General features: G+C 39.5%; 3 protein-coding genes across 4 annotated transcripts; 1 reads left to right on the top strand and 2 right to left on the bottom strand.

The window, feature by feature from the left end:
- The first annotated feature begins 1,519 nt into the window (after window positions 1-1,519).
- On the top strand, window positions 1,520-8,161 carry LOC111798239 (putative cysteine-rich receptor-like protein kinase 20). 2 transcript variants are annotated; one of them, XM_023681269.2, is made up of 7 exons: window positions 1,520-2,671; window positions 2,753-2,887; window positions 4,199-4,362; window positions 5,276-5,486; window positions 6,918-7,155; window positions 7,238-7,388; window positions 7,632-8,161. In XM_023681269.2, exons 1-7 carry the CDS (start codon window positions 1,585-1,587, stop codon window positions 7,941-7,943), a joined length of 2,298 nt encoding a protein of 765 aa, XP_023537037.2. In that variant the 5' UTR covers window positions 1,520-1,584; the 3' UTR covers window positions 7,944-8,161. The 2 variants fall into 2 exon arrangements, with proteins under 2 accessions (XP_023537037.2, XP_023537036.2); XM_023681268.2 differs by having other exon boundaries at window positions 4,193-4,362.
- Window positions 8,162-8,933: 772 nt separating this feature from the next.
- MCM5 (Minichromosome maintenance (MCM2/3/5) family protein) lies at window positions 8,934-14,410 on the bottom strand. Its single transcript, XM_023681271.2, has 18 exons — window positions 13,972-14,410; window positions 13,732-13,875; window positions 13,414-13,593; window positions 13,229-13,327; window positions 13,001-13,137; window positions 12,805-12,910; window positions 12,330-12,464; window positions 12,177-12,254; window positions 11,949-12,053; window positions 11,701-11,792; window positions 11,493-11,625; window positions 11,305-11,400; window positions 10,914-11,005; window positions 10,725-10,815; window positions 10,530-10,639; window positions 9,747-9,876; window positions 9,554-9,655; window positions 8,934-9,297 (listed from the first exon to the last, which is right to left on the bottom strand). The coding sequence occupies exons 1-18, from the start codon at window positions 14,263-14,265 to the stop codon at window positions 9,214-9,216; spliced, it is 2,208 nt and encodes a 735-aa protein (XP_023537039.1). The 5' UTR covers window positions 14,266-14,410; the 3' UTR covers window positions 8,934-9,213.
- Window positions 14,411-15,653: 1,243 nt separating this feature from the next.
- LOC111798241 (uncharacterized) lies at window positions 15,654-18,855 on the bottom strand. The gene is made up of 2 exons (XM_023681272.2): window positions 16,210-18,855; window positions 15,654-16,129 (listed from the first exon to the last, which is right to left on the bottom strand). The coding sequence occupies exons 1-2, from the start codon at window positions 18,836-18,838 to the stop codon at window positions 15,822-15,824; spliced, it is 2,937 nt and encodes a 978-aa protein (XP_023537040.2). The 5' UTR covers window positions 18,839-18,855; the 3' UTR covers window positions 15,654-15,821.
- Between the last annotated feature and the right edge of the window lie 3,363 nt (window positions 18,856-22,218).

Raw genomic sequence — 22,218 nt, 5'->3', positions numbered from 1 at the left:
CTAATTAAGATTAAAATTAACAAAATAATAATAATAATAATAACAATAAGTTGGCATTTTATTTATTTATTTATTTATTTTGACTTTTCTTATAATTTTTTGTGTTAAAAAAGAAAGGATAAATGACTGATTTCATCTCGAGGATTGAAAACGATGTCATTTCTCGATTTCAAAGTTGAGACAAACTATTATCGGTGACTATTGAATGGAGGTGAGATGTGACATTTTTTTAATAAAATATGAAAAAAAATCCTAAAAATCTCGAAAGATAGCTAGTTTGAGAAAACTCTTTTAGAGTCAGTATATAAGCCAAATCCGTTTGATTCAACGACAAAAGTTGATTATAGAATAGTCTTTTTGGTCAACTTTTTTGTTCTTAGAGACTTTGTGGCGGGCTCGTAAACTCAAGAACTAGAAGAAGGATTGGTTTCGGTAGGGCCATTGTTTCTGGAATGTTGTGAATTCATCTGATCTTTCCTTAAATAATTGATTTTTATGTGAGAACCCACATTGGTTGGGGACACAATCCCACGTTGGTTGAGAAGGAGAATGAAACACCATTTATAAGGATGTGGAAACCTTAAGCCTTGAGGGGAAGCCCGAAAGGGAAAGCCCTAAAGAGGACAATATGTGCTAGCGGTGGATCTGGGACGTTACAAATGATATTAGAGCCAGATACCGGACTATGTGCCAACGAGGAGGCCCTTCCCCGAAGGGGGTAGATTTGGTGGGGTCCCATATCAATTGGAGAAAAGATCGAGTGTCAGCGAGGACGCTAGGCTCGAAGGGGGTGGGAGACCCTTCCCCGAAGGTGGGTAGATTTGGTGGGATCTCACATCGATTGGAGAAAAGAACGAGTGCCAACGAGGATGTTGGGCCCCAAAGGAGGTGGATTGTGAGAACCCACATTGGTTGGGATTATAAGGGTGTCCGTTTTCCGTAGAATACCCGTTTTAAAGCCTTGAGGGGAATCCCAAAGAGGACAATATTTTCTAGCAGTGGATCTGGTACGTTACAAATGGTATCAGAGCCAGACACTAGACTATGTGCCAGCAAGGAGGCCCTTTACCGAAAGGGGTAGACATGAGGCAGTGTGCCAGTAAAGAGGAGTAGATTTGGTGGGGGTTCGGACGAGTGCCAGTGAGGAAACTAGGCCCCGAAAGGGGTGGATTGTAAGAACCCAAATTGGTTGGATGGGAGAACAAAACACCCTTTATAAGGGCGTGGAAAAGTTTCCGTAGAATACACATTTTAATAAATCTTCAAGAGGGGGAGTACAATATCCACTAGCATGGATCTGGGCCGTTACATTTTTCCTCCGAGCTTTCCCGACCCCAACCCCGTCCCATCTCCTCGTACTCTCCCCTTCCTTCCCTCTTAATCCCAATTATTGGCCCTTTCAAGTCTTATGCAACATTAATAATGATTCATTAAACAAACAACAATGAATGAAAAGTCAAGTTAATCACCTTAGTCAAATGGGTTTCATTTTTTTTAAAAGAAAAATCAAAACTTGTGGATGAACATCAACAAAGATCATAAAAAAAATGTAAATTTCGTACACACAAACACCAGAATCTCCTCATGGTATCAAAATCCTTCATTAGTGCTCTCTTCTTCTTCACGTTCTTACAAGCTTCCAAAGCTCAGCCATGGATCAAAGCTGGGTATTGGCTATCAGCAGCTGCTTCCCCTTCATCCGACATAAACTCACCTCTGTTCACTCATCTTTTCTGTGGGTTTGCAGAGCTCATAAACTCCACTTCTTACGAGCTTCATTTTTCATCCTCTGAGCTTCAAAGTTTCTCAAACTTCACAGCAATTGTCAAGCAAAAAAACCCTTCTCTGTCAACTCTTCTCTCCATTGGCGGCGGAAATGCAGATTATCATGTTCTATCCTCAATGGTTAGCAATTTCACTCATAGAAAGGCCTTCATTGATTCCACCATTAAACTTGCAAGAACCCATGATTTTGATGGGCTTGATTTTTGTTGGGTTTCATCCAACACGACATCCGACATGTCCAACATGGGGAAACTCTTTGAAGAATGGCGACAAGCAGCTGAAACAGAGGCTAAAAGCTCAAAAAGGCAAGTGCTTATTTTGACAGCAGCTGTTCAAAGCACTCCAGATTTGGAATTTGGGTCATATCCTGTTGATTCCATAAGAAATAACTTGAATTGGGTTAATTTTTTGGGTTATGATTATTACATGCCAAGTTTTTGGCCAAATTTTACAGCTCCTTCTGCAGCTTTGTATGATCCATTATTGAATGAAACAAACACAGACAGTGGAATTAGTCAGTGGATTGCAAAGGGATTGCCTGCTGCTAATATTGTTTTGGCTTTGCCCTTTTATGGCTATGCTTGGACACTTAAAAATGTTGAGGATTTTGGTGTTGGAGCAGCAGCCATTGGGCCAGCCATTTCTGCTGATGGGTCGATTACATACAAGGATATAAAGGATTATATGAGGAGCAACAGGGTTGATAATGTGGAGTTTAATGGTAGCTATGTGATGAGTTTTTGTGTGGTTGGATCTACTTGGATTGGGTTTGATGATGCTAAGGTTGTTAAAATTAAGGTTAATTATGTCAAACAAAGGAGGTTGCTTGGTTACTTTGTTTGGTTGGTGTCTAATGATGACAATTGGGAGCTCTCTTCTATTGCAGGTTGAGTCTTTTTTGAATTCTAGACTTGAAAATGAATTGTTTACATTTGAATTGATAAAGTTCTTGAACTTTTGGTTGCAGCTAGCGAGTTTGGGAATGAGAAAGAAAACAAAGTATCTTTGTTGATAGTTGTCCCAACCACAATTGGTGGTGCCATTGTTCTTCTCTTACTAGGGTTCTTGTTGTTTAGAAGACTCAAATCCAACAAATCCAAAGGTAATCGTCTTTTTTTGTTTGTTTCGTGATGGATTTGTGTTAATACAACGATATCTTTTATTGGGTCGTGAAGATTTGAGTCTCTGACCTTAAAAGAAGAGTTGATGTTCGTTAACACTCACTAAGTCGTGGTGTGAGATCCTGCATCGGTTGGAGAGGGAACGAAGCATTCCTTATAAGGGTGTGGAAGCCTCTCTCTAGTAGACGCGTTTTAAAACCGTGAGGCTGATGGCGATAAGTAATGGGCCAAAGTGGACAATGTTTGCTAGTGGTGGGCTTGGGCTGTTACAAATGGTATTAGAGTCAGACACCGAGCGGTGTGTTAGCGAGGACGTTGGGCCCTTGAGGAGGGTGGATTGTGAGATCCTACATCTATAGGTGAGGGGAACGAGCATTCCTTATAAGGGTGTGGAAACCCCTCCCTAGTAGACGCGTTGTAAAATTGTGAGGCTGATGACAATACGTAACGAGTCAAAATGGACAATATTTGCTAGTGGTGGGTTTGGGTGGTTACAAATGGTATCAGAGTCAGACACTGGGCGGTGTGCCAGCGAGGACGCTGGGCCCTTAAGGAGGGCAGATTGTGAGATCTTACATCGTTGGAGAGGGGACGAAGCATTCCTTATATTGGTGTGGAAACCTCTCCCGAGTACACACGTTTTAAAACCATGAAGCTGACAGCGATACGAAACGGGCCAAAGTGGACAATATCTGCTAGCGGTGGGCTTGAGCTGTTACAAATGGTATTAGAGTCAAACACCGGGCGGTGGGCCAGCATGGACGTTGGGCCCTTAAAGAGGGTGGATTGTGAGATCCTACATCGGCTGGAGAGGGGAACGAAACATTCCTTACAAGGTTGTGGAAACCTCTCCTTAGTAGACACGTTTTAAAACCGTGAGGCTGATGGCGATACGTAACAAGCCAAAGCAGACAATATCTACTAGTGGTGGCCTTGGACTGTTACAAATAGTATAAGAGCCAGACACCGGGCGGTGTGCCAACGAGGACGCTGAGCCCTTAAGGAGGGTGGATTGTGTGATCCTACATCGGTTGGAGAGGGAAACAAAGCATTCCTTATAAGGGTGTGGAAACCTCTCCCTAGTAGACACGTTTTAAAACTATGAGGCTGATGGTGATACGTAACCGGCCAAAGCGAACAATATCTGCTAGCGGTGGGCTTGGGTTGCTATACATGCTCGTGTCGGTTGAGGATAAGTTGTTGTTAAAAGAACTTATGTTTTTCTTTACAATTCGTTATAAGATCTTCATGAAATAATTTTCCATGGTTGAGCGTGGTGCTGATAGATGCAGGAAGAAGATCAAAATTCAATATAAAAAATCTTGTTGGAGGAGAAGATTTTAAGAACAGTGCTCCTGATTTGCAAGTGTTTAGCTATGCTGAGATTGAGAGAGCTACCAACAAATTTGCTTTCAAGAATAAACTTGGACAAGGTGGCTATGGCCCTGTTTATAAGGTACATATATAGCTACCCACCACAAAATCTTTGATATCAATATGAATTGTCCTAAGTCCTTTTAAGTATAGTATAGTATATCTTACGACTAGGATGATATCAAAAGTTCGTAAAATCAACTAAAAATGGTGTCAATCGGTTTGGAGGAGTTAGAAAAGTGAAGTATATGTGTGAGATCCCACGTCGGTTGGAGAGGGGAACGAAGCCTTGCTTATAAGGGTGTGGAAACCTCTCCCTAATAGACGCGTTTTAAAACCGTAAGGCTGACAATGATACGTAACGGGCCAAAGCGGACAATATCTGCTAGCGGTGGGATTGAGCTGTTACAAATGGTATTAGAGCTAGACACCGGGCGGTGTGCCAGCGAAGACGCTGGGCCCTCAAGGGGGGTGGATTGTGAGATCCCACATCAGTTGGAGAGGGGAACAGAGAATTGCTTAGAAGGGTATGGAAACCTCTCCCTAACAGACGCGTTTTAAAATCATGAGGTTGACAGCGATACATAACAGGCCAAAATAGACAATATTTGCTAGCGGTGGGCTTGATGACTGCTACAAATGGTATTAGAGCCAGACACCGAGCGGTGAGCCAGTGAAGACACTGGCCTCCAAGGGGGGTGGATTGTGAGATCCCACGTCGGTTGGAGAGGAGAACGAAACATTGCTTGTAAGGGTGTGGAAACCTCTCCCTAACAGACGCGTTTTAAAACTAAGGCTAACGGCTATATGTAACGGGCCAAAACAAACAATATCTATTAGCAGTGAGCTTGGACGGTTACAATGTCTTAGTATTACGATGATACGAACCTTCAACTTAAAGAACATTATTTCGTGTTTTATCTACTCAATTATGTTCGGATTTGAATCTCGGGCCGTATTTCAAATACTTAGAACAGGTGCATTCTACTTTGCAGGGAGTATTAGGAAATGGACAGGAGATAGCCGTGAAAAGACTGTCAGCAACTTCAGCCCAAGGTTTTGAAGAGTTCGAGAATGAAGTTTTGCTCACTGCAAGACTACAACATGTCAACCTTGTGAAAGTTGTTGGATTCTGTGTTGACACTCAAGAACATATGTTGATTTATGAGTACATGCCTAACAAAAGCCTCGATTTCCATCTCTTCGGTAAGACTTTCCTTCGGTTTAATTTTCTAAAACTTGGTGTAACAGCCCACCGCTAGTAGATATTGTCCTCTTTGGACTTTTTCTCGAGGTTTTTAAAACGCGTATGCTAGAGAGAGGTTTCCACACCCCTATAAAGGATATTTCGTTCTCCTCCCCAAACGATGTGGGATCTCACAATCCACCCCATTTTGGGGCCCAACGTCCTCACTGGCACTCGTTCCTTTCTCCAATCGATGTGGGACCCCCCACCAAATCCACCCCCTTCGAGGCCTAGTGTCCTTGCTGGCACATTGCCTCATGTCCACCCCCTTCGGGGCTCAGCCTCTTCGTTGACACATTGCCCAGTGTCTGGCTCTGATACCATTTGTAACAACCCACCGCTAGCAGATATTGTCCTGTTTGGGCTTCCCCTCAAGGTTTTTAAAACGCGTCTGCTAGGGAGAGGTTTTCACACCCTTATAAAGGGTGTTTCGTTCTCCTCTCCAACCGATGTGGGATCTCACACACCAAGTTTGTTGAGAGCGTAGAAAGTGTACCTTAGAATGTCGTCAAAATTCGTATCTTATACTCGTTTACTTGTAACATACATTTAAGTACTCTAACACTCTTCAAGAATCTCACCGGAATATCTAGTCATTGTAATTATGAACCGCTTCTACTCAATCCCTCCCGAGCTCAATATGATCCTTTGAGTGTCAAAGAGTTGGTTATTAGCCAACATTGACCTTCTCTCTCACCCTTAAGATTGGTTTCTGTAATAGTCCACGCCCACCGCTAGCAGATATTGTCCGCTTTGGCCTGTTACGTATCATTGTTAGCCTCTTAGTTTTAAAACACGTCTACTATGAAGAGGGACTAGCCCTACTCCGACCAGTGTCTCCCACCGTCTGGTGACTAACTTTGATACCATTTGTAACAGCACAAGCTCCTCGCTATCATATATTGTCCGCTTAGACCCATTACGTATCGTCGTTAGCCTCATGGTTTTAAAACGCATCTTTTAGGGAGAGGTTTCCACACCCTTATAAGGAATAATTCGTTCCCTGTTACTGTTTCATTTCAAGGTTCATCATGAGTCTCTCAATTGATTCTCGAAGGGATAGATTGAAGCTATGGTCGAACCTAGGGACTTTGCCAAGCAAACTAGCATGACCCCTCGAGTGATTAACTACATTGTTTGGCCGAATGAGGCCTCAAAAAAACCAGTCTAGGTCGACCCATCAAGGAGTTGACCAAGTCGGCCTAGGTCGACTCCTCAAGAGATTGGCCAATTAGGCCATTTGACTAACTCCTCGAGGGATCGGCCAAAGGAAGTCCGGTCCAGTTTGTTAGACAGACCCTTCTAAGGTCTAGTCGGGCTTAACCTCATGACTCGTTGGATCACACGTTAGCATATGTTAACCCTACTTTCCTTAACATGTTGCAAGGAAGGCCATGGAAGAGGAAATTTGTTGAATTGGGCAAAAAGAGTAGAGATCATTGAAGGGGTAACTCAAGGACTTCTTTACCTGCAAGAATACTCAAGATTGACAATAATTCATAGGGACTTGAAGCCGAGTAATATTTTGTTGGACGATGGCATGAAGCCGAAAATTTCAGATTTTGGCATGGCTAGAATCTTCGCAAAAGAAGAACTTGAAGCAAACACGAGCCGAATTGCGGGAACATAGTGAGTGCAATATTTTCTTTCACAACGTTACGATTCAAAATAAAAGTGTTCTCACATTAACTTCCGTTTTCATCCAATGCAGCGGCTATATTCCTCCTGAATATGCGAAGCAAGGAGTTTATTCTACGAAATCAGACGTCTTTAGTTTTGGAGTTCTTCTTCTTCAAATCATAAGTGGGAAGAGGACTACCGAGCTAAATGGGGAGCACGAACGTTTGAGTCTTCTAGATTACGTAAGTCTTTCATTATTAGTCTAATGTGGTAGTTTTCTTGAAAGTAGATGGATTAAGATGGGACGAGTCCCGACATATAGAGCCTGAATGGTATTTTAACCTTGAATTGTACCGTCCTGTCAACTCGAGCATATTTGATATCGCTTTGAATCTAGTAGTAGCTTAACAAATCTATCTATCTCCGTTCACTTTTACGATGAGATCGTTGATGGCTTTGAGTTTCAATTCAAAACCCATTTTCAGGCATATGAGGCTTGGAAAGAGGGCAGAGGAATGGAGTTTATGGATCAATCACTTGATGATTCTGAGTCAACTTGCAAACTAACAAGATGCATACAGATAGCTTTGCTTTGTGTTCAAGAAAATGCAGATGATAGGCCAACCATGTTGGAAATCTCTTCAATGCTTAGGAGTTCAACTTCAGAGCTTAAAGATCCACAAAGGCCTGCTTTCTCTGTCAAAAAAGTTCGTGATGAAACCGATCGTAGCCTTACGGTCGATCGACAAACTTACTCTGTTTCTAGTGAAATAGTTACAGAAGTTGTAGCTCGATGATAACAGTGTTTTAGAATGATTTTAGAATGCGACCAAAATCACTTCGTTATGAGTAAAGGCATGTTTATGAGTGATTTTAGAACGACTATAATCACACACAAGCATGCTCTTAGTATAGTTTCAACTGTTCTTTTTAGCTTCGGAATTGAAAACGTTTGTAAGATAAGATTTTTTGTGATGGTTTTTATGTTATGTTGGTTGGGGGATAATTAGGTGCATTTTTTGTCTTTCAATCCTGTTGTGGTGCAACTCTGATCGTTCTGGTTAATCACATCATTGACCTTTGTGATCTCAAAGGGATACAAGGAAGAAGGCACATCATATTACTAGCAATTATGCAGATCACAGCGTTCGTTCTCTAGCCGTTTCTCATCAGGTGAACGATCACGGACATGTAATACTTGACGATGAATGTTCTTAGAGGAATTAGTAAGCTTTGCACTTCATTTTAGACTGTTCTATAGAAGACCATGAGAGTGCTGAAGAGCCTTGGGATTTTGTGGATTTGTTGAGTGAGATCCCACATCGGTTGAGAAGAAAAACGAAAGATTCTTTATAAGATGTGGAAATCTCTCCCTAACAGACGCGTTTTAAAAACCTTGAGAGAAACCCGAGAGGGAAAGCCCAAAAAAGACAATAACTACTTACAGTGGGCTTGGCCTATTGCAAATGGTTCAGAGCCAGACACCGAACGGTGTGTCAGCGAGGTTGTTGGCCCCCAAGGAGGGTGGATTGTGAGATTCAACATCGGTTAGAAAGGGAAACGAAGCATTCTACGAGAAACATCTCCCTAGTAGACGCGTTTAAAAAACCTTGAGGGAAAACCCGAAAAAAAAAGTCCAAAGAAGACAATATCTGCTAGCGGTGGACTTTTGTTGTTACATGTTGTACCTATTGGATCCTCCATGGCTGTGAGTGCTGAGACTATTCGTCACGCACTTGAGGAACACTTGACTACATCCCCATGAAAAAAACAGTAGAGGTGCCACCTTTGAACAAAGACAAATAGCACATAAAGTAGACCATCGTGTCATATCCTTACATGTAAATGTGTAGTGTCTTCACCAGTTCCTACACAGTGATAACAATACAATTCTCTCTCTGAAGGTGCTTCCTTTATAATGGGGATGAGAGAAGATGAAAATGCAACTTTACTGATGTTTCTGGTTTACAACAAATAACATTTGCTACAAATACATATGGAGGTCAGCAGTATACCTATCATTCATGTCAGTGCAAGGGCACAATAAGGGGACTTAACTTATCATGATCATGCCTTGCGGAAAATGAGACGCCTCTCTCTTTTATATTCAACTTCATCTCTCTGGTGCATAATAATCAGGGCTCTTCTCACCTGTCCATAACATTCCTAACATAATCAGATGTTCGAACTGAAACATGAAAACGTTTAAATGATGATAAACATATGAGTTTCTTTTTTTATACAAATTCAAGAGTGTCCAGATCAGCTTGCACATACTTCGACTATTCTCACAATATAGCTTTTTCATTGTACCTATCCTTGTAATAATATTTCATCACTTTTTTATCTTATGCAAGTAATGAATGCTAAGAATGGTGAGGTTTTTTGCGTTCAGAGGGGGGCTTACAATTGACTCGTTCATCCCCATTTTGGTGAGCTCATCAATCAGTCTTCTCTCAGATATGTGGTTGCCAATTCCTATTCTTCTCTTTATCTGTGTTTCTGCTTGCTGTTTATGGGGGAGATTACACGAAATTAGAATAGCTGGTGAAACTACGAGGAAATGAGATTCCGAATTTTGGTTGTAGCACTAGACAAACCTTTATTTCATTAGCCATTTCAGGAGTTAGATTTACTTGCTGATGAATCCCAGAGCGTGCTGCATCCATCGTGGACACAGTAAAAAGTCTAATAGCTTCCTGCACATTTTCTTCTGTGGCAACATGGGACCTGATCATTTTGTCAATACAAAGATTTAAACAATGATTTAACACTGGGAGCGGGGTAAATTGGGTAAAAGGAAGAAAACATATACCATACAGATGAATTTAATTTGTTAATCAGACTTGCACAAACTTTCGTTTGAAACGGATGTTAACAATTCTAGTAAATATAGTTGGAAATAATGCCAAGAATGAAAAAGGGCACTTGGTTTAGAGAATCAGTTCTAAACTTTTGGTTTCTTAGTTTCCAAAGCCAAATGCAAATTCTGAAACCAGTTTATAAAATTTACTTCACAACTAAAACCTACTTTCAGTAATCAGTACTGTGAACTTAATGCGCAATTACAGTTAACCAGCCCAAACACTACAGATCTATAATAATTCAATAGTAAAACTTACGCCATTAATCAATGGAAAAACACAGCACTTATGATTAGACTAAGAATTTCGAGCATCTTACTGAAGGGTTTGACTACAACATGCTATTAGAAGTATTCTTAAATCCATGAATCAAAAAATCCTGATTAACGCTATGAGAAGGTGACACAAAATCAACTTATACAATTTGGTAAAACAAGCTCTCCGTAATGTCGACCAGATTTTGTTCTTAAATAGGAAAAGGGCAAGACAGGAGAAAAGGTTGGTAAGTAAGATACTTACAACTTCATTTTCGCAAGTGCCTCGCTTAATCTGACTATAGCTTCCAGCTGCCTAACTGTGATCGGAATTGCAGCAGCCTCACCTGTTTCATTTGCTTGTTGTCTCATGTCCTGCAAAAGAGATTAAGCATTCAGAGCTCAAGTTCGTGAGCAAATCCAATTTAAAAAATAAAATATCTTCCATGCACAAGCATACCTGTCTGATTTTAACATAATTATTCTGCAGCATTGTGGACGCGGATTCTGACAAACGGGGATGACAATGAGATCGGCAATATTGAAGATACCTGCCAAAATTGCAATCCAGACAGTTGGGCAACCACAAGATTTACAAAAGCAAGAAAAATGAAGTACATGACTACTTTCTCTTTATAACTTCCCTCACCTCTTTAGCCAATTCTCTTCTTTAGAAGTTCTATGTTCACCCAAGTTGGCATCAGCAGATGCATGAACTTTTATAATGTGGCTTGCTATGATCTGCAGTTATTAAGCCACTGCCATTAGCACAGGGTAGCCTGACACTATAACTCAGATGTTTCAAAACTAAACCAACCTATATAATCAGTTTCTATTCTAATCTTAATGAAACGAAGTAATAACCAATAATACATTCTAAGAGATAAAAATTGACAACTTATTGTGCCAAACACTCCAGTTACGTGGTCGTCTCTTGAGTTCACATTAAAACTCAAGAAAATAGAGACAAGCCCAAGCCCAACACAAAAGGTGAAAAAAGGCATTTTGAGTTGAAATAGAAGAGCAAGCTTTACAGTTACCTTATCTTGACTGTACATCCTTATATCTTTCACGATGAAAATTAAATCAAATCTGGAGAGAATTGTCGTTTGCAAATCAATGTTATCCTGTGCTGTCTGCAATGCAGATTAACAAACACGTAGCTATTAAGCTAGGCCATTAAGAAACTTAAAAATAGGCAATTGTAAAAAATGATATGAATAAAGACCTTAAGATCATCATAACGTCCTGACGGAGGATTAGCAGCTGCAAGCACTGAGGTTCTGGAATTAAGAACCGTTGTTATTCCTGCTTTGGCAATGGATATTGTCTGTTGTTCCATGGCTTCATGAATAGCAACTCTAATAGCAAAATGAGGATTTCAAAAATTAAATAAGGAACTTCGATAGATATAACTAAAGTCTCTTTAGGTTTACCTATCCTCTGATCTCATTTTGTCAAACTCATCAATGCAGACAACACCTCCATCAGCCAAAACCATTGCACCTCCTTCAAGATAAAACTCTCGCTGGATTGCACAACCAAGTGAAAAAATCAGAATTTTTTTTTTTACCATTAAGGAAGAAGACACCTTCATTTAATTGATAATGCTTTTAGAAAGCAATGCAAAACCAGACTTTAAACCAATACGTGTTCACAAAGCAAAATAAAATTGAGCACTCACAGAGCTGCTGTCCCGTATCACTGAAGCTGTAAGACCAGCAGCCGATGAACCTTTTCCAGAAGTATAAACAGCAACTGGAGCTGTCTTCTCAACAAACTTGAGAAACTGGGAAGGGAAATTTGACAATTTATATCAACACAAGGGAATATGGTCTACAACAATGAAAAATTACAGTAGCATTTCATGAGTTGTATATTATATTAGCCATAATCTCTTGAAGCAACTAACCTGGGATTTAGCTGTAGATGGGTCCCCCAAGAGTAATACATTAATGTCGCCTCTTAACTTAACCCCATCAGGCAAATTCTGCTCGTTGGAAAGATTAAGCATCAATACAAACTAATAAATAATTGAAGTTAAACATCATAGACCATGACAAACCTTCCTAGATCCTCCAAATAGAAGGCAAGCCACTGCCTTCTTCACATCTTCATGACCAAATATAGAGGGGGCAATCTTTGAACAAATGGCTTTATAGACATCAGGCTCTGCTGCAAATTTTTTGAACTCTTCTATCTGCAAATTTTTCCACCATGTTTATCCATTAGAAAAATGAGACTTGCCTCATGGAAACTAATCAGTGGTGGGTAAACTAAAAGGGCTGTCGACATGCAACTTTGAGGATATCTATCAAGCATATGGGGAACCTCGCTAAAGACAAATTCAAGAGATATTCTGATATAAATGAATGGCAAAATTAAACAGTCATTCGATGTAAACCAACTAACTATACATTCCATTGTACTAGTGTGTCACTTTAAACATAATATAATACCCACATGTTATTTATTAGCACTAACATCGTGTAGAAGATGGTAGAATTCAATAAATTTTTAGCGGTGATTGCACCACTTACATCTTCTGTTGTGAAAGATGCAGGGCCACGAGAGTTAGCTTCATTAGTTTCTTCAATGCCTACAACCCTGATATAAGGCTGCCTGATTGCAACTGCTCCTTTGTGGCTGCAAAGTTAAGTTAAGAAACATCAGCCATTGTGAGAATGACAATAGAAAAGGCACTGATAATATATATCAAAGAATGATGGTTCTCACGATGCGGCAGAATTGGCAGCTTGAAAGATACTATATATCCCCATGATGGTCAATCTAGTGCCTGGAACAATTGTTTGAACAAGATGTCGATCTACTGATAGAAGCATGTTCCTAGGAAGTTCCCCAGTTGGGACATCCTTCACATTCAGAAGAAACAACATTACTTGCTGCACATAAGCTACATGGAAAACTAATATTCACCATAATTTGTTACAATCAAATCCTTACTTCTGGGTTTTCCTGAAGTTTTAAAGTCTGTTGATCAACATACATGCTCTTATCAGGAACCACAATCCAAGGATCTAGAGGGCATGGTTCTTCTCCGGCCTACATGAATATCAAAGCTTGTCAAATTGTAAGTTAAAACTATCAAAATCCAACTAATTTAAAGAAAATGATAACAAGGGGTGAACCTGGGGCATATGGTTACATGATCGAGGGACAATTGCCCCTCCAAGTCCTGGCCGACACGGAACTCTTAATGTACTTCTACAGTTTTTGCACAATAAGGTCACATAAGTAGCCTTTGCCTTGGTCCTTGACGCAGCTATAGTGATTCCAGATATTTTAATAAGTTTTGAAATGTATTGAGCCTGCCCATGAATGCAGAAATATTCAGGTCCGACGAACACCAGTACAAATTAGCCTTTAATTGAAGAAGTTTCAATTTCTATCTCTTCTTTCTATCTCTAGTTTCGTTTCAATTCAACAAATTGAAAAAATTGACTAACCCCAAGTGACCGCATCGAGACCGGATCCTCCTTTGACGTTAGCAGAATTTGAACATCCCCAGGCACGGGCTCCACCATTTCTCCAGTTTCACCAGCCACCTTCGTCTTCAGATTCATTAAAACCTCCGCTGCAGCAGTCTCAAACTGCCAAACGAGGGAGATAGCAAAAAAGAAACAACAAAAATCATATAAACCCTAACGAGCGATTATCAACAACTATATCCAATATTATCACCATACCAATGGCAAGAAATCGGCAGGAGCAGATCGAAGCTTGGCCGGAAGATCGGAGTCGAAAGCGTGAACGTCCTCCATATCAACGCGAAGAAATTTCGGGTTGTGGAGAAGGCTCTCTCTGTAGGGGAAAACATTCTTTTCCACTTCAAATCCACGGATGAACTCCTTGAATTTGCGAAGGACCGAGTGATGAGTGGCCTTCTCGTCGACAACTCCGCTGCGGCCGAAGCCAGTTCCGTCGCCGAGGGACTGCGCTTGATCGCTGTAGTAGATTCCTCCTTCATCCCAACCCGACATCTCTGGGTGTAGATCAGGGTTTTTCCTCTAAGAACAATGAAGCCCTTCTCTCCCGACTGAGCTTTGAGATTTCTTGTTCTATGCTTAGCAACGGAGGCGAAGGCTTAAGAGGGACAGTTTTGGCGGGAAGAAAGAATTTGGCGGGAAAATGGGCTACTTGACTTATCATAAACCACGCGCCTTAATACGCGCGTGGCTTTGTCCACCTCTTCGTTGTTTCTAAATACTATTCCAAGTTTCGTTGTTTTATTATTATTATTATTATTATTTAGTTTCTATATATAAATATATATATATATTATTTTTTTTTTAAACAATGTAGTAACCGTAATTGTATTTTTGAGACAAAGTGCAAAGTTTAAGAGTATTTTTATTAATTTAGTGTTTCAATCAAAATATAGGAACCGAGCCAATAGTAGCACACTAATGTTGGATTTGAAAGATAAAGATCATTCTTGTAAGTTGTAACGAGTATATCGTAATGGAATAGTCGGATTCTTAGCTATAAGGATTGAGCGGAAAAAGAAAAAAGAAAAACATCTATCATATGTGAAAGAAGATTTAAACCGCTCTCTGTTCTCACTCATTCACCGCTAATCAATTTTCAGAGTCGAACAACTACATATACATATTTCTTCGTACTTCAACGGCCTGAAATCAAATTCACAGGCTATCGAGATAATAAAGATCGATTTTTTCTCTTAGTTCAAACAATACATATATAACAACTCAAAACCACCCCTAGTAAATATTGTCTGTTTTGGCCTGTTATGTGTCGTCGTTAGCCTCGTGATTTTAAAACGCGTCTAATAGGGAGAGATTTCCACACCCTTACAAGAAATGCTTCTTTCCCCTCTCCAACCGATGTGAGACCTCATAATCCACTACCCTTGGGGCCCAGCGTCCTCGCTGGCACACTGCCCAGTGTCTGGCTCTGATACCATTGTAACAACCTAAACCCACCACTAGCAGATATTTCCGCTTTGGCCCGTTATGTATCACCATCAGCCTCACGTTTTAAAACGCGTCTACTAGGGAGAGGTTTCCACACCCTCATAAGGATTGTTTCATTCCCCTCTCCAACCGATGTAGGACCTCACAATCCACCCCCTTAAGGCACCCAACGTCCTCATTGGCACACTGCTCGGTGTCTGGCTCTGATACCATTTGAAATAACCCAAACCCACCGCTAGTAGATATTGTCTGCTTTGGCTCATTACGAATCACCGTCTACATCACGGTTTTAAAACGCATCTACTAGGGAGAGGTTTCCACAGTTTTATAAGGAATGTTTCATTCCCCTCTCCAACCGATGTAGAACCTCACAACATAGGAGGAGAAAACTCGAACTTCTAAGCCTTAACATGACTTAACTGATTGAACCCAGGTAGCAGAAAACCGAGCATTTATAGAATAGACCGACTTTAATATAAATAGTATACATCCAAACCACTAGTACTATAAAATTACTACTTACAAAACTACAATTTATACTATTTTGGAGGGGTAAAAATGAAGCCAAGAGTAAGAACACAAATTCTTGGTTCAAAATTTTACTATTTTACCTTTGGTTTTACATCTGATAACAGCTTCAACACATCTTCCATGGATGGCCTGTTGGATGGCCTGCTCCTACTGCATTGCAAAGCTACACCAAGCACCTGTTTTACCTCTTCCTGTGATGAATCTGCACAGCTAATCCCATTTTCTTTGTATATTTCTCTTAACAGAAGATCTCTCGCTTTGTTCTGTGTGCTCGATCCCGCGGTTGTCAACCGACCGTTGCTTAGAATTTCCAGGACGATCTCCCCGAAACTACGAACATCCATCCACAGCTCCTCCTCCGTTGCACTATTGAATTCACCTATACAAGACGAGAACAAATCAGAACAACTTCAATCGGTACGTATGTAGCGAAGAAACATGTATGGTTTCAGCATATACCTTCGTTAATCTGTTGTAGAAACCGGAGCCCAAATTCCGCTAGATGGGGTTCCATATTTTCGTCGAATATGACGTTACTCGACCTCAAGTCACCATGTGGGATTGCAGGATAACAGTCATGGTGAAGAAAGTGTAGTCCTCTTGCTATAGCTATTACTAGATTGAGCTTAGTTGACCATTCCCTTTTGATAGCAATTTTCTCTGCTAGATTTCCATTGGGAAAGTAATCATATAAAAGATAAACCATCTGTTTGTTGTAGCAGAATCCGAGCAATCTAACCAGATTCTCGTGCCTCGTACTACCTAATCGAGTTATGAAATCCGACATCGTCCTCATTCGTTTCGCTTCCCAGTCTATCTTCTTTATCGACACTGTGATTCCAGTCGGCAGAACTGCTTTGAATATCGAAGCAGACAATGGCAATATCGCTTCCTTCGATTCCGTAGCGTCAAAGCTCCTAAGAATATCATTAGCTGTGAATGGAGGAAGTCCAGAGAACGACACCATTTTCCATTTGCCTTTGCTCCGTCGTCGAAAGACGAAAATCCATGCAATCGATATCGTCGTGATTATAGCAAGACCTGCACATAGTATCAGGACGAGTATAAGCTTCCCCGTCCCTTTACTTCCCAACATTGCCAATGAACCCGAACATGGCCTCAAAGGTGCTCCACACAGCTTAGGATTTCCAGCAAATGCACTCCTTCCCATTAACCGAAACACGTCATTTTCCGGGATGGAACCGGAGATATCATTAGAAGAGACATTTAGTAGAAGCAAGCTCGACAAATCCCGGAACTTATCAGGTATCGATCCATTGAAACCATTATGGGATAGATCAATGATGCTAATAGAAGGAAGACGTGCAAGTTCTTCCGGTATACGACCCGAGAGATTGTTGAACGACAAATCCATCCGCACAAGAGCCTGGCAACTTACAACGCTTTCCGGGACATCTCCAGATAGATTATTATCACTCAATTCAATAGTAGAAATGGATTTACAGAGATGAAACTTGGGAAGGCTTCCTCTTATGCCACAATCAGAAGCTGAAAAGTTTTGAAGAAGAGGTAATGTCCATATCTCTGTAGGAACAACACCTCCAAGTTCTGGGTTATGAGAGATATTAACGTATTGAAGGTCGAATCCTTTGCTTATATCTAAAGGAATCCCTCCACTAAACTTGTTCCGAGAGAGATCGACGTATGAGATACGAGGAAGACGACTAAATTTCAGAGAGATATCACCCGAAAACGAGTTATCCTCTAACCGCAATCGAACGAGCGACGAACAATTCGATAGAGAAGGGGAAACGCCACTACTAAACTTATTTGAAAAGAGTATCAACTTAAAAAGAACACCTCCTAAACAGATATCAACAGGGATATCACCCACAAACTTGTTTGTGGACACATCCACCCATTTAAGCTTTCTATTGCTACCCAAATGGCTTGGAAGTGGCCCAGAGAACTGATTGTTCCATATAAAAAGAGTCTCCAATGAAGGAAGCTCTGCAATACCCATTGGAACAGAGCCAGACATTTCATTATACATAAGACTAAGCAGTTTAAGATTCTTGAACTTTGAAAAGCTTTCAGGAATTGGCCCAGAAATATGATTATCAGAGAGATCTAAGCTAACAAGAGAAGAGATTTGGCTCAGTTCATCAGGCAAGAACCCAGAAAACTGGTTTCTAAAGAGGAACAGAGATTCAAGTTTTGTTAGATTACCAAGCTGTTTAGGAATTGAACCAGATAGATACCCACCAGCAATGTCTAGATATTGAAGGCTACTCATGTTGCCAAGCTCCCATGGGAGCCTTCCATGGTAATTATTGTAGCCAATTTCCATGTGGGTCACTGTTTTGAGCTTACCCAATTCAGGGGGTATGTTTCCAGTAAGGAAGTTCCCTGCAAGATGGATGAACTCAAGGCTTTTGAAAGAGCCATATTCTGAAGGGATTGATCCATTGAAGTAGCTACCAGCTAAGTTGAGGAACTTTAAATGTTCAAGCTCAGGAAGATCAACAGGTAATGACCCAGAAAAACTATTGCTAAAAGCATCAAGAACAACCAAATTTTCAAGAACAGATATCCCAACAGGAAAATGCCCAGAAAAATTGTTTCTACTGATATCCAAGCTTCTTAGGTTACTGAGATTGAAGATACCAATGGGGAGTTTCCCAGAAAAATAGTTATGGCTTAGGTTAAGATCAACGAGTTCTTTAAAAACATGAAACTGCTCACCGGAAATCGCCCCACCAAGGTTCTTCATCGAGAGGTTGATTCCGATAACAATGGTGGAATCCTTGTCGCATTTGATTCCTGACCAAGAACAGCCATGGATTTTCCCAGATGGGTTTTGTTTATAAGGTATAATCCAATCGCTCAAACTGCCAAAATCATCGAGAAATTCAGATTTCAAGGTGAAAAGTGCTTCGGTGTAACGATCGGTGGCGGATGCCGCTACACAAAGAAGGAAGAACACAAGAACATTGAAGAACAGGTATCTAAAAACCTCCATTGGAGCTCGAATAACCCCACAAAAGAAACAAGTTGTAGTTGGGTTTAAGAAGCGATCAAAATGCATGGGGACTAGAGAAAGCTTCCATAAGAGGGGCCCTTGCATTTTGGAATTAAAAATGTTCATATTTGAAGCATCTTCTTTTTGCCATCGCTTTACAAAGGGTGAGAATCCAATAATGATCATGACTGACAAATTTGAGTTGGAATTTGAGCAATATGGGGAGGCATGAAATCCCATGAATATTGGAAAAATTTGTGTTTATTTGGCTAAGGAACAAAACAAAATTCCTTTGATTGTTCCACTTTTTAGCTAAATAAGTTCAATTTCTTGCTCAATTTATGGTGAGGTCTTCAAGATGGATTGGAACGAAGATGACATCTTTTTCAAGAAATTAAGGAAGTTGTTTGGGATAAGATATATTTGTTGAGAATGGTCCCGATTCCATGTTGACTAACTAAGGAGACGATTATGAGTATATAAGTAGGAGGCAGTTAATCTTCTAGTGTCAACTTCTCCCTGCCCAAGGTTATTTATTGTAAGCTTGCTTATATAACCTCTTTCGAAAATCTCTCTCTGACCTCGCTTTCTAAAACATTCTCTTAAAACCGAGGCTAGAGGCTCGAGCATACGTCGCTTGGTCGTAGGCGACGCAAGAACGAATTGGCTTAGCTCACTTGTCGTTGGAAAGTGAGTGCCGCACAATCGCAAGTCTGCTGCCATTAAAAATGCGATTGTGAGTTTTTTTTAGAAGTTAAAAGAAAAGCCGTGAATATGATGTGGTAGCCCATAGAGGTAGAGACGACAATATTGTGACAAACTGCACTCAAATATGGCAAGACTAGGATAGACAACGAGTTCAAAAAAACATACTGTGATGGACGACTTTCGACTATAAATGATTGACTAATTGAGAAGGAGAGGACCAATCGACACTAAGACCCACATGTTATGAACCACTAACCTCCGCAATGATAGAAGTCACTCCGAGCAATCTTCAACAATCCTCCACTCTAACAAAGTACACCCTAGAGTCTCCCCTGAGGCCTATGAAGCCTCTGAACAGTCTCCCTTTAATCGAGACTCGACTCTTTTTCTAGAGCCCTAGTCACTTTTGGCTACACTTTCGAGGCTCACAACTTAGTTGTTCAACACTTCAGAATTATATTGACATGACTAAGTTAAGGGCATGACTCTGATACCATAAACGCGAGAGTATTTTTTAAAAAATATATTTTTACCATCTAAGTTTTCATAAAAACTCGAACACATCACTAGTCAACACTCCAGTCAATGAAAAATGATGATATAAAAAGTAATGTGAACCCGTTTTTATGAATAAAAAGTCGTGTTCTTTCGTTTTAACCGGACATAATTTACTTATAAAAGTCGTTTAATTTATAATTTTGATAGGTTCGTTTTAACTTAGCATTTGATTACTATATGATAAAAGCTTAATGAAGATTGGTTTAAGCTCCTTTAATGGTGGGGACTCTTCACATAGTTTATTTACATTGTGATTATAGTAATAATGATGGAGCTAAGCTTCATAATGCATGGAGAGATAAAAACTACACTAAGGGCAAATTAGTCATTTGCAAAAGGTTAAAAAGTTTTATCTTTTTAGCTTGAATTTTTCCGTCTTATGGATTATGAATTTTGATATTTACTTATTTACCGAGCTGAAATGGAGGGAAATAATAGATAGTCTAGCTCCGATAAGCTGTAACCAATGAAAATGGATAGTCGAGAACTAATAGACTGGAAAATAATTGTAGCTATCAATACTATATTAATCGTTCAATTTTTAATATAGTCAATTTGAATATAGTTCAACCGATGAAAGCATATTATTTTTTATCAAATAGTCTCCGTTTAAATTTGATTATTGTCGGTTAAATTATTTTATTATTATTATCTTAACAAATAAATTAAAAAAAAAAAAAAAAAAAAAAAAAAAAAACACCAAATAGGACAAGGTTAACGTTAATTATGCATGACGATGAGAGGTGGTTTGGAAAGTGAGATAAGGACAAAAGTTGCCAACAATAATCAAACAAAACCCTAATTTCATTTCAATTATTTTGCAAAACCCTTTTCAATATATATATATATATATATATATATATATATGTATATATGTATGTATATACGTACGTACTTGTGTGTATGTATATATATGATATTAATTCAAAAATAATAAAAATTAAGACGTTTATTTACCAGGGGGCAACGATTTTGTAGCAAATAACGGTAAAGAATGTTCATGAAATTTTTGTGGATAGAAGTAGAAACAAAAACTTCTTATGTCAGGTTGTTCGGTCAAGAGGTTACAAATTTGGGTCTACTCGTCTCACACATAGTCTAACTCAAATAAGTTTAGTATAAGATTCATACAGTTATGTATATGAAAATCTCACATTGTTTCGATAATGTTGTTGGTTGTAATGCGGTTTGATATAAAAGTTTTGAGACTCTATAAATCTTTCTTTTATTAAAAAAACATGTGACATCGAGTAAAATAGGGGTGCATGAATGAACCGAGAACATATTCGAATGAGAGCGATCATGAGGATAAAATGAGTAAGAAAAACTTACAAGAATTGATTATAGGAACTCTAAAGTTCAACGTGTTTTTTTTGGAGTAATTCTATATTGGGTAATCTCTCAGGAATTTTCCTATGAAGCATGCGAGTGAGGATAAAACATGCTGAAATGACTCGGGTTGGTTTGCGGGAATAGTCTTCACTCTTGAAAGTAAAAAATGGGTAATGTGATAATGTTGTAAGGGAATGTCGAGACTGTTAGATATCCGAAAAAAAAACCGTAAATTGTGTCGATTTTGTGTGTCGGAGAGAAAATATAGAAGTAGAATACAAAGTATACATAAAAAGGAGTGTGGAGGGCAACAAAAAGATGAATGGACATTTAAGTACAAAAGACACAAAAAATTTGTCCATTGTGCTTTTAAATCTTTTCTCCTTTCCTACAATATTCCAAATTTCACTCATTTTTTCTGACCAATTTTATTAAAATAGGAAAACAAAATAGGAACATTTAGATCGAAAATATAAGACCTAAAACAGTTCGAGTTATTATCAGCCCGGGAAGTTTAAACCCTTGAGAGGGAAGAGGGAATCCGAGGAGAAAGGGTTTTAAAGTATATTAACAAAAACGGGATGACAATCGTGTGGCCTCGATCAAAGAAGTGAACAAAAGAAAGAAACGCATCTTTTAAGGGAAAAAATGATTAATTTGACAGCATAAAACAAAAGACTATTGGGGTAAAAAAAAAACAACCAACATTGCTTGCTTGCATAATTGTAACATATACTTGGCTCGGGTAGGTCGGAATCTCTCTGCTCCCACCATCCAATTATGGTCAATAAAAAGAGAGAAAATATTTTTCACTTTTCGCGATTTTATTGGTGTTTCTCTTCTTGTTGTCAACAACTGAACGGTGGAAGTAAATGTTCGACTCGAGT

The sequence above is a fragment of the Cucurbita pepo genome, chromosome 7 (assembly GCF_057944985.1).
Source record: "Cucurbita pepo subsp. pepo isolate OVF chromosome 7, ASM5794498v1, whole genome shotgun sequence".
Classification (NCBI taxonomy): domain Eukaryota; kingdom Viridiplantae; phylum Streptophyta; class Magnoliopsida; order Cucurbitales; family Cucurbitaceae; genus Cucurbita; species Cucurbita pepo.
The sequence above is the reverse complement of the archived record's forward strand: the minus strand, read 5'-3'. Positions and strand labels throughout refer to the sequence as shown.